General features: G+C 46.4%; 1 protein-coding gene across 1 annotated transcript; it reads left to right on the top strand.

Moving 5' to 3' along the window:
• The first annotated feature begins 13,111 nt into the window (after positions 1–13,111).
• Positions 13,112–15,559, top strand: LOC123406287 (very-long-chain 3-oxoacyl-CoA reductase 1). Its single transcript, XM_045099777.1, has 3 exons — positions 13,112–13,859; positions 14,314–14,383; positions 15,069–15,559. Exons 1-3 carry the CDS (start codon positions 13,210–13,212, stop codon positions 15,324–15,326), a joined length of 978 nt encoding a protein of 325 aa, XP_044955712.1. The 5' UTR covers positions 13,112–13,209; the 3' UTR covers positions 15,327–15,559.
• The last annotated feature ends 122 nt before the right edge of the window (positions 15,560–15,681 follow it).

Raw genomic sequence — 15,681 nt, 5'->3', positions numbered from 1 at the left:
CAACCTAGCAAACCACTGATTGGCTATGTTACTGCTTGCTTAACCATGTGTTAGCATTGCTAGTTGCAGGTGCAGTTGCTTCCATGTGACAACATGGGTTCCTTGTTATATCATCCTATTATATGCTACTTAATTTAATGCACCTATATACTTGGTAAAAGGTGGAAGGCTCGGCCTTTCTAGCCTGGTGTTTTGTTCCACCTTTGCCCCCTTAGTTTCGACTACCGGTGTTATGTTCCATAATTGAGCGCTCCTAACACGATCGGGGTTGTTATGGGGACCCCCTTGATAATTCGTTTTAGATTAAAGCTGGTCTGGCAAGGCCCAACTTTGGTACTACATTTGCCTAAACACCTAATAAAACTGCATAGGGACTTTCCGGACCCCGAGGATAATTAATCAACCCCCGGGTCAGTGCTCCGCATGAGTGTTGGTCCAAACTGGCAGAGTACGGGGCCACCGCGGGGCAACCCGAGGTTTGGTTTCTCCTAGTGTGACCCATCCGTTGTGTCCTGAGAATGAGATACGCGGCTCCTATCGAGTTCGTCGACACGTCGGGCAGCCTTGCTGGATTAGTTTTACCTTTGACGAAATATCTTGTGCATCGGGATTCAGGTGATGCTTTGGGTAATCTCAGAGTTGAGGTTTTCCACTAAGGAGTCCAACGAGATTGCGAGCTTCGTGATCGAGGATTTCTATGCGGCTTGTGGTAATTTGTGATGGACTAGTTGAGCACCCCTGCAGAGTTAAATCTTTTCGGAAAGTCGTGCCCGCGGTTATGTGGCAACGTGGAAACTTTATTTAACATTGGTCCTAGATAACTTGAAGTTAACTTAATTAAAACATGCCAACTGTGTGCGTAACCGTGACTGTCTCTTTCGTGAGTTCCTTCTCCGATCGAGGACACGGTGGGGTTATGTTTGATGTAAGTAGGTGTTCAGGATCATTCATTTGATCATCAGTAGATCACGTCCGCTATGCGTAGATCATCCCCCTCTTTATTCTTGTACTCGTAAGTTAGCCACCAAATAAATGCTTAGCCGCTTGCTGCAACCTCACCATTTAACCATACCTCACCTATTAAGCTTTGCTAGTCTTGATACCTTTGGAAATGAGATTGCTGAGTCCCCTGTGGCTCACAGTTTACTACAACACTAGTTGCAGGTACAGGTTAAGGTTACTTGACGCGAGCGCGTTGATTGTTCATTTGGAGTTGCTTCTTCTTTTTCTTCTTCATCGATCTAGGATGGGTTCTAGGCCGGCAGCCTAGGATAGCAAGGATGGACGTCGTTCTTCTTTTCTCGTTTGTTTTCGTCCGTAGTCGGACCCTGCTCTTCTTCATGATGATTATGTATTGTACTGATGTGACTCTGATGTAGCTTGTGGCGAGTGTAAGCCAATTCCATATATCTCATCTTTTCAGTACATGTATGTAATGCCCCAAGAGTGTAACTTGCCTTATTTGGAACCTTCTGTATGTGGGTCCATCTTGTCATTGATATGAGAGTTATATGCATGTGTTATTTCATGTGATGCTTCCCTTGTCATGTTTCCCTTTGCATGCATGCATCCTTATAATTTCATGTCTTATGTTTGTTTCCTTGTGAATCCATGTGATGTAGGGTATGTGATGTGATGATATGTGTTGATAAGTGGAATGATGTGGAGTAGTGCATTTCAAAGTAAGGAGCACTATGTGGATTGTAATAGGATTCAAAACCTTCCCCTTCTCTATTTTCTCAAGCTCAAGATGCTCTTGCTCCATTCCTGTTTCAAAAATGCCCATGTTTTAGTATGATTGTGGTGGGTGTGATGCTATGAATTTGTTGTTTTGAAACTATGTTTTAGTGGTGCAAATATTCACAAAACAGATCAATTAAATTCTATTTTGTAAATATTTATATGCTCCAAAAATTCCTTTTCTATTTCATTTAAATAGGTCTTTATTCCTTATTGCCCAGGGTCATTTTGTTTTATTTTTCCTTAGTCCACAGATTTTCCTAGGGGTTTATTTGCTGTGACTTTGTTTTATATTGCAAAACCAGTAGGTTTTCCTCCTTTCTCTATTTGGCGCCAGCATGGGCCTCTTTCCCTCCCGAGGCCCATCTCTCCTCCCTGTTTTCCTAGCGGCAGCCCACCGTGTGCTCCACCTCCTTCCTACTGATGGTGTCGTCCCCGTGCATGCTTTCCGTCTGTTGCTGCAGAGAGAGAGAGAGCGAGGGAGTTGACGGCGTGCGTCCCATCCGCGGCCATATATCCTCGGCATGCGTGCCCTATCGCCTAGGGTTCCGCGTCCCCCCTCCTAGCGCCGCCACCTCTCCTCCATCTCCTTCTTCCTCCCCCAGGTAAGCTCGCTGTAGATCAGGTAGCATAGGGGTAGCAGTAGCGCGTCGCCGTCGTCCACCGCGCATCCCTCGCTTCCGGTGCCGGCAAGCATGTCCGGGAGCTCGGGGGAAGCCCCCGCGTTCCATTCCCGTCATCGTTGAGGTCGGGGCGCGACCACATCGACGGGCAGGACCTCGTCTCCGGCGTGATCCCGGCAGTCCCGTTCCCCTGCTTCGGTTCTCCATCCGATTTGCATCAGCTCGTCTTCAGGCTTCTTCCTCCGATCGACACCCTCTCCGCTCCTTCCTCTCGGTGAGCCTTGCTACTTCCTCCCTTCCCCTCCTTAGATGCGGCGTAGGAGCTCGTGGCCGTGCCTCTCTGATCGGAGATGAGCATGGAAGTGCATGTGTGTTCTTTGTGCGTGTGTGCCTGGGCTCGTTTGAAGCTTAGGGCATCGGTTTCCAGCAAAGCAGTATTGGTAGCCGTAGATGAACCCGCTGGCACAGCAGTAGAAGTAGGAGGCCGCTCCGGTGAGCGAGGCTGTCGGCATCTCTATGGAGAGCAGAGCAGGGCGATCCATGTTGTGGTGTGTGTTACCTAGTTAGACACCCCTGTTAGGCCAAGTAACGCAGAGTAGCAGAGTGGCAGCAGGCGATTTTGCCACTAGCACGACGTGGGTTCGAGTCCCAGCGGCGGAACCCCTTTTTAATTTGTGATTTTGGGCAGTAGCTCGACAGGGAGGACCTTCTTGCGCTATTCCCCTTCTCTGTCGAAGAAGGGTTGCTAGCCCAGTGGTTTTAGCTACTGGTGGTGAACACGGGCTCCTGGGTTCGATTCCCTCCCAAGCCCCTTTAATTTTTGCCTTTCCTTTTTTTACAGTTTTTCATTTGTTTGCTATGCTAATTGTTGTGGTCTGCTAGGACAACATGTGTGATAATTTTTCTTGCCTCCTACCAGTAGGTGTCCCTAGTTATTTTGCTAGCATGTAGTGATGCATGTGTAGTGATTTGAGTTCATGTGGTGTGATATGCATGTGTAGGTGATATTAGTATTTGTTGTGCTATCAACTATATGCATGTGATTATGCTTGTTGTGTGTAGGTGATATTGTAGGTGTGCATGTGTATATAGGGGGTGCAACTCTCATGAGGTGTGCTTGTGTGGTGCAAGCACCCTAGTGCATATGTGATGTAGTTTGTATGTGTAGGTGTGAGGGTGAGCTCACTAGCATGTGGTGTTGTGTGTGAGTGTGTGTGCATGTGTGTGGTGACACCCACATGCCAAGGCATGGTGTGCCTTGATAAGCACCTATGTGCAAGTTAGTATGTGTAGGTGTAGAAATGCATGATGTGAGTGTAAGTAGTGTGTGTGTTCCAACTAGCATGTGTAGGTGCTTGTTTTATGTTGTGCTTGATGTAAGTGTGTGTGTGTGGTAGTGTGCTAAGGCACATGAACATGAGGTCTACCCCTCATGTGCACCATTGGATATGTGAGTATGTGCAAATGCATGTGTAGGTGATGATCTAGTGAGAAGCATGTGATATAGCACTATTCACCTATATGTGATTCCATGTAGATTTTCTTTTCAAGTTTGTGCCCATTTGTTCTATGCAAGTGCCTATGTATTATATATGTTTTGGGGGTAGAATCATCCCAGGATTCCAATGGTGGGATCATATTCCACTTTGGAACACTTTCTAGGAATGTGATATTTTTGTTTTGTTCAATGCTTAGAGCTTGGTTCCATGTGATGTGATGAGCCCAAGAGGTTGATTCCTTGTTGTGGCAGTAGAGGGTGAACCCCTCTATAGCATGGTGGTGGTGTTTCATGTTTAGGAGTTCACATGTGCAAGTTGTGCCTAGTCAAAGTAGGCATGTGGCTGAAAATTTCAGCTTAGTGAAAATCTGTGATTTTCACTAAGTCTGAGAAACTGCTGATATTTTCTTCCCTTGTAGTTGTGCTTGCAAAAGTTCATGTGTTGGGAATCATCCCCTGCAATCAACTGAGAAGTTATAGCTTTTGTGTTTGTCTAGCTCTTGTCAATTTTCATTCCATGTGGCTTCCCATAGATATTGTTTTGGGTGCTGTCAAAATGCTTCAGAGCATAAACAGCTAGTGAGAATCTGAGATTTTCACTAAGTCCCTGAAAACTGATATTTTTGTCCAAGTTAGCAGCTGTAGATCTTTCTGTGTGAAACTCCTTTGTATTATCTTTTTGCTCATGCTTGTAGTGCTTTGGAATAGCTTCTGCCACATATCTTATTTGGAACATTTGGGTGGCTGTAGGTGCTTTGCATGTAGCTCCCAAACTGCTATGTTGCTGTTTGTGACAGATTGTATAGTTTTGATGTTTTGATGCTTGTGAGTGCATAGATGATGGTGTGGTGAGATTCTTTGCACCACCCCGTCCATACTTGTTTGTTTGGTGATTTGGCAACCTGGGAATACCAGGAGTATGCCATTGGAGTGTGTTGTGATGGATTTGATCCGGAGGACTCCATTTCTTGTTTCGTTGTTTCCGGTTGATCCGTAGCTCTGTTCGTAACGTTGTTTATATGTTTTTGCATCGTTTTCGCATGACGCATCTGTTCATGTCATCCTCGTGCATGTCAAGATAGCTTAGAGTGTAGTTCTATCCAGAAGCTTGTATTTTCTTCTCATGCATGTGCAAGTGACTAGAATAGACATGCATGTTCATTTTCATCTCATGCATCATGTGCTTGTTGCATCTTGTTGTGATGTTGTTCATTGGATGCTATTTTTATGTTGGGTAGCACGGGGATCGGAGAGCGATTACGTGGATCCGGGAGAGTATGTGCAGGACGAACAAGAGCAGTTCCAAGCTGAGGACATCACAGGCAAGATGATATGACCTTGATTCCATCTCTAGACTTGTTATGCTAGATTCACGTTTCCTTCGTCATATGCTCGCTGCCTACCACTGAAATAATTGCCTCCTGATTTTGCCATGAAACCCAAACACTTTTCCCCTCCTAGCAAATATTGAATGGCTAATTAGGCTTGCTCAGCTTCTAATGTTAGCGTTGCTAGTTGCAGGTGCATTGTCTCATGTGATAACATGAGTTTGATATCATTATGTTAAATATGTTATTTAGTTAATGCACCTATATACTTGGTAAATAACGGAAGGCCTAGCCTTTTGCCGGGTGTTTTGTTCCGTTATTGCCGCCATAGTTTCCGGCTACCGGTGTTTGATTCCATAACTGATCGCTCCTAACACGTCTGGAGTTGTTATGGGGACCCCCTTGATAAATCGTGTAGTGTTAAGACTTGTCCCGCAGGACCCAACATTGGTGTTAATTTGCTAATCACTTAATAATAATCTGCATAGGGAATAGCTACCCCGAGGAATTAATCAACAACCCGGGCCAGTGCTCCTCATGAGTGTTGGTCCAACCTGGTCTGCATGCGGGGCCACCACAAGGAAACTTGTGGTTTGGTTCTCGTAGCTAGTTCCATTCGTCGTGTCCTGAGACTGGGATACACCGCTCTTATCAGGGTCGTCGACACGATGGGAGGTCCTGCTAGTCTTGTCTTACCTTAGCGATATATCTTGCGTATAGGAATCCCGGTGAAGCTTTGGTTCTCCCCAGAGTAGAGATTTTCCTCTAAGGAATCTGACGAGATCACAAGTTTCGTGATAGAGGATTACTTTGCGGCCCGTGACCGTTTGTGATGGACCAGTTGGAGCACCCCTGCAGGGTTTAATCTTTTGGAAAGCCGTGCCCGCGGTTATGTGGCAACTTGGAATATTTGTTAACATCCGGTTATAGATAACTTGAACCTAATCTAATAAAATTGCCAACTATGTGCGTAACCGTGACTCTCCCCTTCGAAGACCTTTCTTCGATCGGGAACACGGTGGGGTTATGATTGACGTAATTAGGTGTTCAGGATCACTTATTGATCAGTTAGTATTCGCCCACTAGTATAGACCACCATTAATAACTTGTTCTACGTAAGTTAGCCACCATAAATGCTTAGGATGCTGCAACCTAAACACCGAACCTTCCTAACCTAATAACTTGACTAGTTCTCGCACCGAGGTCATCGATTGCTGAGTCCCTGTGGCTCACATATTACTTGAACACCCCAACAGGTACAGGAACGCCCGACACAGGTGATCCCGATGGCACGCAGCTGGCATGGCAGTACGATGAGGAGAACGACCGCTTGTACGTGAACCATCCACAAGACTGGGGCGTGGTCGTGATCGTGGGCAAGCATGCAGGGTAGCATAGCCTTTTCTCATGTTATGTAGTTCGTAGCGGAACTACATTGTGTGAATAAATGTGTGATGTAAACTCTGATATTATCTATGAGATGGCAGATGATTCCCTATTTGTCATTCTATTATTATGTATGTGCTATGTTATCGTGCTTGCGAAACGCTTAGATGCGCTTCTTTCCATTTTGGGGCCACGTTCCCTAAATCGGAAAGGACCGCATCTTAGTCGTTACAATGTACTTGTAACGATATCCATTCTTGCGAAACAACGAGATGCGCTTCTATCCCTGACGCGGCCCTCGTGCCAAATTGAGGATAGGATCGCATCTTGGGCGTTACATCCCCTCTGGTACTTCTTCGGCCCAGTATTTTTTATAAATTCCAAAATAAATCCTCGTTGATTTTCATGGCTGTTGGAGTTGCGCAGAATAGGTAGAGTGGCGGATCATGCCCCTGGGTAGAGATACCTATTCTGCGCAACTCCTTGATGTGTGAATATGATGGCGACTTGAACAATGCGCAACGCTTAAATAACATTTTGCTTGATCCGAATGAAGTCAACAAAATTGTAAATAAGCTATCAGGTGAACCAAAAGACGTCTGCAATAAATTTAGACTAAACCGTTCTATACTCAGAACCCGGCTCCTGAGGTAAATATCCTTTAACATCTTTCTGCTTTGCTCATGCTTTATTTTAGTGCTTCACAACTCGTCTTTTATTTTGTCAATGCTATTGCAGAAGAAATCGTCCTTTTGTAAACGAAGGCTACAAAAGGTGACGGTCAAGAAAACCAAATCCACCCCAAAAAAGAAGAAGAACAAGGCAGCCGTTGAAGAGTCATCGGCCATGGGCGAGTTACAAATCATTGATGACCAGTGTGAGCTAGACCTTTATCTTTACTCTCTTTCTAACTTATACTCCCTTCGTCCCAAAATTCTTGTCTTAAATTTGTCTAGATATGAATGTATCTAGTCACGTTTTAGTATTTAGATACATCCATTTTTAGACAAACCTAAGACAAGAATTTCGGGACGGAGGGAGTACTTACTAATCACTTCTTTAGTCTCATGATGATGATGTTGATAGCCAGGCGAAGATGCTGAGGTAATTTCAATCTCCTCCAATTCAGATCTCTCCTTTCCAAGGCCACCAAGGCGGGTTGTTGGGAAAATTCCTTTGTCTCACCCGGAAGCTCATTTGGCTCCCGATTTCCTTTTGAAGAAGAATTTATTTTCCCCAAGGCGCTAGACACGAAGCTCTTCCAGTGAGCTTGCGGCGGGTTTGCCTGACAAAACCTCCACTCGTAAACGTCGAAGAGAGCTACCTGATAACCCATCTTTTTTCTTTTTAAGGTAATCCTCATTCAACAGCCTCTTGAATCTTTTGTCTGAATTTACCAGGACCCTCCAACTTCATCCGACGTCTCAACCGTGTCAAAACTGCCACCTTTTGTCTGCCTTCTAGGGTAAATTTTGCTTTTTTGTGTCTAATACTTGCTTTAGCACTCTTAATCCATTGTATATGCCTTAACTTCTACTCTTCAGGGACAAGGCCAAAGGCAAGAAGAGGAAAATTGGCATGTCAACACATAATTCTGAAGCATCTAAACAGGAAGAATTAGACTTTTCTATTCCCGAGGCTCATGTTGAGTCGGTTGACACACATGTTGATCTTCCTAAAACTCCTCAAGACGCCGTCGGTGATCTTGCTGATGTTCGTGCAGACCCGGCGGGTGTTGATGACACAGCCATGGAGACAACTCCGAAGGGCAACCCTGACCTGCCTAGTCCTCTGAAAACAACCAACAACACTACATATGACGAATAAAGGGTTGTTATCACTCGAACGGGTTACACAAAGCCAGCCTTCACTGTGTTGGCTAAGCATACTGCCAAAGGTGCAAAACGTGACGTAGAGAAAGGGAAAGCTAAACTTGAGCTTCACAATATTGAAAAACTTAACTTTGAAGAACTGCACTCCAGATATCTAAGTCGCCTCAACACTAGCTGGGATATGGAAGCTAGCCTGGTTGGTATGATGTAGAAAAGATATGAGGTATGTTGAACTCAATCATGTACTCCACATATCCTTACGTAGCCCCCAAGGGCAGGGTCATGTTCTTGAAGATGAGCTGGGTCTTGACAAATTTATATAAAAGCATCCTATAACCCCCAAGGGTCGAGTTATCTTCTTGAAGATGAGTCGGGTCTTGATGAATTTATAGAAAAGCATCATGTAGCCCCCAAGGGCCGAGTCATCTTCTTGAAGGTGAGTCGGGTCTTCATCACTCTGATGTTGCAATTTCGACATGTATCCCCAAGGGCCGAGACATCTTTTTTGAAGATGAGTCGAGTCTTCATGTAATATACATGGTTCAAAGAACTGATAGGCATTATCCCCCAAGTGTCAGGTATATTAATTGCAATCTGCTTGAGACCTGATAATATCTACCTTGGCGACTCAGAGCTTTGACCAATATCCACCTTGTTGAGATCAGTGTAATAGATACACATGCGGAAGGTGTCGTTCTTTTTCAGAACCAAAACCGGGTTAGCCAACCACTCAGGATGGAAAATCTCGATGATGAACCCGGCAGCTAGGAGCCGGGCAACTTCTTCCCCAATAGCTTTGCGTCTCTCCTTGTTAAAACAATGGAGGTATTGCTGAACCGGTTTCATCTTTGGATCCACGTTAAGGTGGTGCTCAGCGAATTCTCTTGATACTCCTGACATGTCAGAAGGTACTCCCGACATGTCAGAAGGATTCCATGCATGTCAGAAGGCTTCAACATTATGTTGGCGGCTTGTTCACCATCAAGGCTGTTATGGGTGACAAAGAACCAGTGAAGTTCATCAGTGACATGTTGAGGCGTCTCTCAACCATGCCTAAGCAAATTGAAGTGGTGAAGAAATCAGCTGCTCGTAAAGGAGTAATCACTGCACTGAGCTGGGCTCTGGCTTGTACACGAGAACTCAACCTGAGGAGATAGCTCGCATGTTTCCTGAATATAAGCACAATGGATCATAGTTCACCCAGGAAGACTACGACCGTTGCATGAGGGCGGCTCGTCTACCAGCTAGTCAGCTAGCTGAAGGTGCTGATCTAACGAAATATCAGGCGGCTTATGATGAGAACAACAAGCGTGTGCCGCCACCCACATTTGAACCAGTGGATCTTACTCCTCAGCACCTTAAGCATATTTTTGCCCCTGATGTTGACCCGTCGCCCATCTTGAATGAAGAAGCTGAATTCCACACTTTAATCCATTGCAACTGGGATATGGGCGACCTCTAGATCCAGGATCTAGAAGGCTCGGCGGAGGATAACCCGGAGGTGTCTTGATCAAGGTGTCTGCCCAAGACTGACCCGGAAGATTCTAACCCGGAGGAACTGTCCACCGGTTGATTTATTGAAAAACTTTGGCCTTCTATAGCCATGTAATTCCTTTATATGTAAAGACTGCTATTTTGTGTCATGCCTTCATGCATGCTGATTTTTTTTGCATCACCTTAATATAAGCCGCCTTTCTGAAATTTTTCGTCTTGCAATTTGATTTTTTCCTTTGTAAGGTAATGGCTTCTTAGCCAAAATTCTCTCCATAAGCCGGTAAGAATATGAATCCTTCCCTAGAAAAATAGTACCATAATATTGCATCAGGTTGTTATCAACAAGCCGGCTCAATGAGTCGTGGCAGGCAGACAAGTTTGAAAGGCTCTAGTCATACCCTAAGATAGGTTTTTGCAATAACCTTTATAATTTAGACTAGCGGATCAGGCTCAAGTCACGCTTCAGTAAAGCGAGTTCTATGAACCCATGGTTTGTCTATTTTCCATATGCCGGCTCTCCACGACACCTTAATGTTTTAACCTTGCTAAGTTCAGGGCCCACAATGGATTGACTCGCCAAGAGTACACGGGGCCAATAAGGGGAGTCGCTCAAACATACAGTCCAGTATAACCATTGTAATGCATTAATTTTTTGCAGACCAAGAGGGTGAGAAAGCTAAACTGAGTGAGTTGGAAGCCCCCAAATGATCTATGATCACGAAAAAGCCGAGCATAGTATTGCAGAAGACAATGCTATTACTGCTAAACAATCTGGGGACTAGTAGCCCCAAATAAGCCGGCTTGATACTCCTGACCACCATAGGTGCCTATGTTTGAACCATGCATCGTGGCAATTGGTCCTCTTTGGCTTATCAACATCCACGTTTGAACGATCGCAGCGTGGCGGCTCGTCCTCTTTGATATTAATAGCGTTCATGTTTGGATGACCTACTCACGGCGGTTCATCCTCTTGGGCGGCTTAGGAAAAACAATAAAGGCTCGTGCTTATCACATAGGCTGAAACGGCAAATACCCCGAATTTCGTGGGTGCCGGCTTTATTGTATTTAAATAAAAAAAGGTACAATTTTTTGAACTATGTACATGGATAAGGAGCTAGTGGCTCTAAGTATAATAAGGCCGGGGATGAGCAATGTTCCATGGTCGGGTTGTCTCCTCCTCCGAAGTTGGCTTGTCTGGACGAAGGTCTACCAGATAATATGAGCCATTGTGAAGACTTTTGCTGATGATGAACGGACCTTCCCATGGTGGTCACAACTTATGCATGACTGTATGATCCTGAATTAGTCGCTAAGTCGCCCTCCTGAAAGACCCGAGTTTCAACCCTACGGTTGTGATTGCGACGCAGGTCTTGTTGATATATAGTCGATCGCGCTGTTGCCAAATCACGCTCTTCCTCTAAAGCGCCCAAGGAGTCCTGACATGCCTAATCGTTGTCTGCTTCAACATAAGCGGAGACTCGAGGTGAATCATGTCGTATACCACTTGGTAAAACTGCCTCAGCTCCATAAATGAGGAAAAAGGGTGTGTAACCAGTGGATGTGTTTGTTGTCGTCCTGATGCTCCAAAGTACTGCAGGGAGCTCCTCAACCTAGCAACCGAGAGTATGCTGTAAGGGAACCATGAGCCGGGGCTTGATCCCGCGCAAAATCTCCTGATTAGCTCGCTCGGCCTGTCCATTGGACTGTGGATGCGCTACTGCGGACACATCAAGTCGGATATGCTCCTGCTAGAAGAACTGCTTCATGGCGCCTTGTGATAAATTTGTGCCATTATCAGTGATGATACTGTGGGGAACGGATCAACTGACTGATTTCCCGAAGAAATCAGTCGGGTCCTGGGCCATCACATCCGGCGCTTATCACTCGTTAGATGCGGTCAACGTAATCTCGCGGGGTCGTCCCCTCCTCCGCAGCACTCCGTCGGTGCAGCCTCTCACCACAACACACCTATGCTCCACCGTCGATGACTCTTCACTGCAGCATCCACACCGACGTGGTCGGCACTGCATCCCAACGCTCGACGCCGTAGGAGATGCTTCACAACAACACCGTCGTCGGCGTGGCCGCGCTCCATCGCTGCTCCATCGCAACAACCGAAGACCGCCAGCGATGTTTCACTGCAGCGCGCAGCAGGCACGGCGAGTTCCATCGCAGCAGACAACGACCGCCGGCGTTTTTTGAGTGCAGTACGCAACCGGCATGGCGAGTTCCATCGCAGTAGCCGACACCCGTCGGAGATGTTTCACTACAGCATGCAGTCGGCGCGACGAGTTCCATCACATCACCCCGATAGCCTCCAATGAAGTTTCACTGCAGCGCTACCGTCGCGCGGCGGTGCTCCGTCGCTGCACTAACCACCTCGTTGAAGCTCCATCGCAGCACTCGGGCCAATGGCGAAGCTTCCCTGCAGCGGGAGAGGATGCAATCGGCGGTGATCTAAGGAAGACGAATGGGACGAGAGGATAAGGTAGGTGCCATGGTGGGGATAAGAATGAGGGAAGGGGTGTACGCGCAGGCACTCGGTACACGTGTCGCACATTCGATGCGGTTTATGACGGAGACAATTTAGTTGGTTGATTTTAAACAATTTTCAGAAAGTAAACTGAACTGAATTTCAAAAAAAAAATCAAGAGTACACTGAAATCGGGCTTTTTTTGTTGAAACCGAAATGGGACTTGTTAGAACTGGGTCTGAGTCCAACTAAAGAAGAAGAAGAAGAAGAAGAACTGGGTCCGATCCTAGTGACACGAGGTTTTTTTCACTGTTCTGACCCATGAGACAAAAGTAATGCACAAAATAAACTCGATCTGAAACTATTTCACGATCTGACCCTTTTAGAAACACCAGAACCCGTGGCGTTGCTGATGTACATAGAAACGCCAGTCTAGTTCGCGTTACAGATCACGTAGAAACGTCAGTCTAGTTCGCGTTACAGATCTCGTAGAAACGCCACCCTCACTGGCGTTTCTTACCCATTTTGTGCATTACTTTTGTCTCATGGGTTAGAACAGTAAAAATCAAGAGTACACTGAAATCGGACTTTTTTTTTGTTGAAACCGAAATGGGACTTGTTAGAACTGGGTCTGAGTCCAACTAAAGAAGAAGAAGAAGAACTGGGTCCGATCCTAGTGACACGACGGGCAACTGTCCTTTTTATGGCCGAGACTGGTGCACCGGCTCCACCAACCCCATCAAAGATCCAGCCGCCCCGCCCCGCCCCGCTACGCTATAACTCGCCGCTCCCTACCGCGGATCGAGCCAACTCACCCCCAAACCCAGCAAGCACGATGGCCGGCACGTGCGCCCACGTCGAGTTCCTCCGCGCGCAGCCGGCGTGGGCGCTGGCCCTCGCGGCCGTCGGCCTCCTCGTCGCCGCCCGCGCCGCCCTTCGCCTCGCCCTCTGGGTCTACGCCGCCTTCCTCCGCCCCGGCAAGCACCTGCGCCGCCGCTACGGGCCCTGGGCCGTCGTCACCGGCGCCACCGACGGCATCGGCCGCGCCATCGCCTTCCGCCTCGCCGCCTCCGGCCTCGGCCTCGTGCTCGTCGGCCGCAACCCGGACAAGCTCGCCGCCGTCTCCCAGGAGATCAGGGCCAAGTACCCCAAGACCGAGGTCCGCACCTTCGTGCTCGACTTCGCCTCCGAGGGGCTCGCCGCCGGGGTGGAGGCGCTCAAGGACTCCATCCGGGGCCTCGACGTCGGCGTGCTCGTCAACAACGCCGGGGTCTCGTACCCGTACGCCCGCTACTTCCACGAGGTGGACGAGGAGCTCATGCGGAGCCTCATCCGGGTCAACGTCGAGGGCGTAACGCGGGTCACCCACGCCGTGCTCCCGGGCATGGTCGACAGGAAGCGTGGCGCAATCGTCAACATCGGCTCCGGTGCTGCCTCTGTCGTGCCGTCCGATCCACTCTACTCCGTCTACGCCGCCACCAAAGCGTGAGTACTACTAACCTTCTTCTTCTTCTTCTTCTTCTCGATTGAAATTACTACAGTACTTAATTTGCTCTGCGCGTACTGCATACTATGCCATGCCAATTGTTAAATGTTCGTGCTCGTTAGCGGAAGCAACCCTGCGAACAGAGGGCACTACTTTCTTGCCTACCTCTACTTGATTTAGCAATTTTAGATGTTTGTTAGGATCCGGAAGGAGCTTTCTAGGAAATCGAACAAGCACTTTCGGTGTGACTTGTTAGCTCCCGTGTCATACTCATGCCAGATTCTGGTGCCAGTCTTGGGAGTTAGATGTGTAACAAACTGTTAGGATAATTTGCTTGATGTATGTCTTCAGACCATGTCCAGATCGGTTACGAAAATGTTTTAATGAACCACCATTCACAACTTATGACTAGATTGACAGCAGAGACGATGCTAATTTGTATTTTTTTTTCAGGTACGTTGACCAGTTCTCAAGATGCCTCTATGTTGAGTACAAGGGTAAGGGCATCGATGTACAATGCCAGGTAACAACTAGTCTCTCGTTCTCTTTATCTTTCTGTTATCTGCTTTCTTTAACTCAGTTACTGGTCTTTCGTGGTTCGATCAAATGAATAATAGTTTGTATAAAACGAAAGTAGCTGGGTTATCTAATTTAGCTAATTTGCTTCTCTTGTCTTTCACATAGTTGTATGTCTGGACAACTGTAATTTCACTTGAAACAACAAAACACATCACCTAATATGTAATCAATCAAATGCAATAAAATCAGGTTCTGAATTTGTTCGGATGGGGATATGCTATGTGTTACAATAGATCGGACTAGATAACAGACAAGGCTTTGCCAAAAAAAATCACCATGTCCCATCTTCAACTGAACTAATGAAGCATGTATTTCTATCTTATATCATGCTATACCTTACCTTTTGCCGCTGCTTGTTGATCATTTGAGAATTCAGTCCCTAAGTGTTCCGTCCTTGCTCAAAGAGATGTGTTGATAGATTGTGCATGCAATGAGAAATGAGTTAAATATCAGTATCATGATGATGTTAGCATGTAATTCAGATTTGTAGTTCCTTGGAGGATCCTTGAAAGTCTACCGAAAACTAGTCATTTGAACAGTTTTGCCCTGTCTACTGTTTTCAGGATATTGTTCTCATTTTTTTTATACAAATTGCTGACCTCTTAACTTAACTCCTGTGATATATTCAGGTGCCCTTGTACGTGGCAACAAAGATGGCATCAATCAGGAGGTCTTCCTTCCTTGTGCCATCCGCGGACACCTATGCTCGTGCTGCTATTCGCCACATTGGCTATGAGCCGAGGTGCACACCGTACTGGCCACACTCTGTTCTGTGGTTCTTGATCTCCCTTCTCCCAGAGTCGCTGGTGGACAGTACGCGCCTCAGCATGTGCATCAAAATCCGCAAGAAGGGGCAGGCTAAGGATGCCAAGAAGAAAGCGCAGTGATGATTCATTGTTGAGATCTGCCATGTTTGTTCGTCATGTGTAACGAATCAGTATTTGTAGCTCTGTTGTCGGCATTTCAACATCATTACCTTCGCATCACACTTGATTGAGACTGTTGTTGTTCCTACCACGGTTATGAAGCACAAATCTGTAATACCTTATCTCCAACTGAATGTAACGCCAGCTGCACTCAAGGTGAAATGATACTAACTAAACTTTTTGCTGGCTTCTAATTATTTTACATCTTTGTTTGGCTGGTTGTCTTGCAAATGGGAGTATAATTTTCTTCCAAATGGTGTATTTAATTTGTAAAAAATTGCTATGCAACCTAGGCTAGGTCTTCACTTCTTTGTTC

Source organism: Hordeum vulgare, chromosome 6H, assembly GCF_904849725.1.
Source record: "Hordeum vulgare subsp. vulgare chromosome 6H, MorexV3_pseudomolecules_assembly, whole genome shotgun sequence".
Lineage (NCBI taxonomy): Eukaryota > Viridiplantae > Streptophyta > Magnoliopsida > Poales > Poaceae > Hordeum > Hordeum vulgare.
This window is presented reverse-complemented; position numbering and strand designations above follow the sequence as displayed.

Coding starts and splice junctions, on each gene's coding strand:
- LOC123406287 (XM_045099777.1), top strand. CDS start 13,210: ATGGCCGGCACGTGCGCCCACGTCGAGTTCCTCCGCGCGCAGCCGGCG. Junction 13,860..14,313: donor GTCTACGCCGCCACCAAAGC/GTGAGTACTACT, acceptor TTTTTTTTTCAG/GTACGTTGACCAGTTCTCAA. Junction 14,384..15,068: donor GCATCGATGTACAATGCCAG/GTAACAACTAGT, acceptor TGATATATTCAG/GTGCCCTTGTACGTGGCAAC.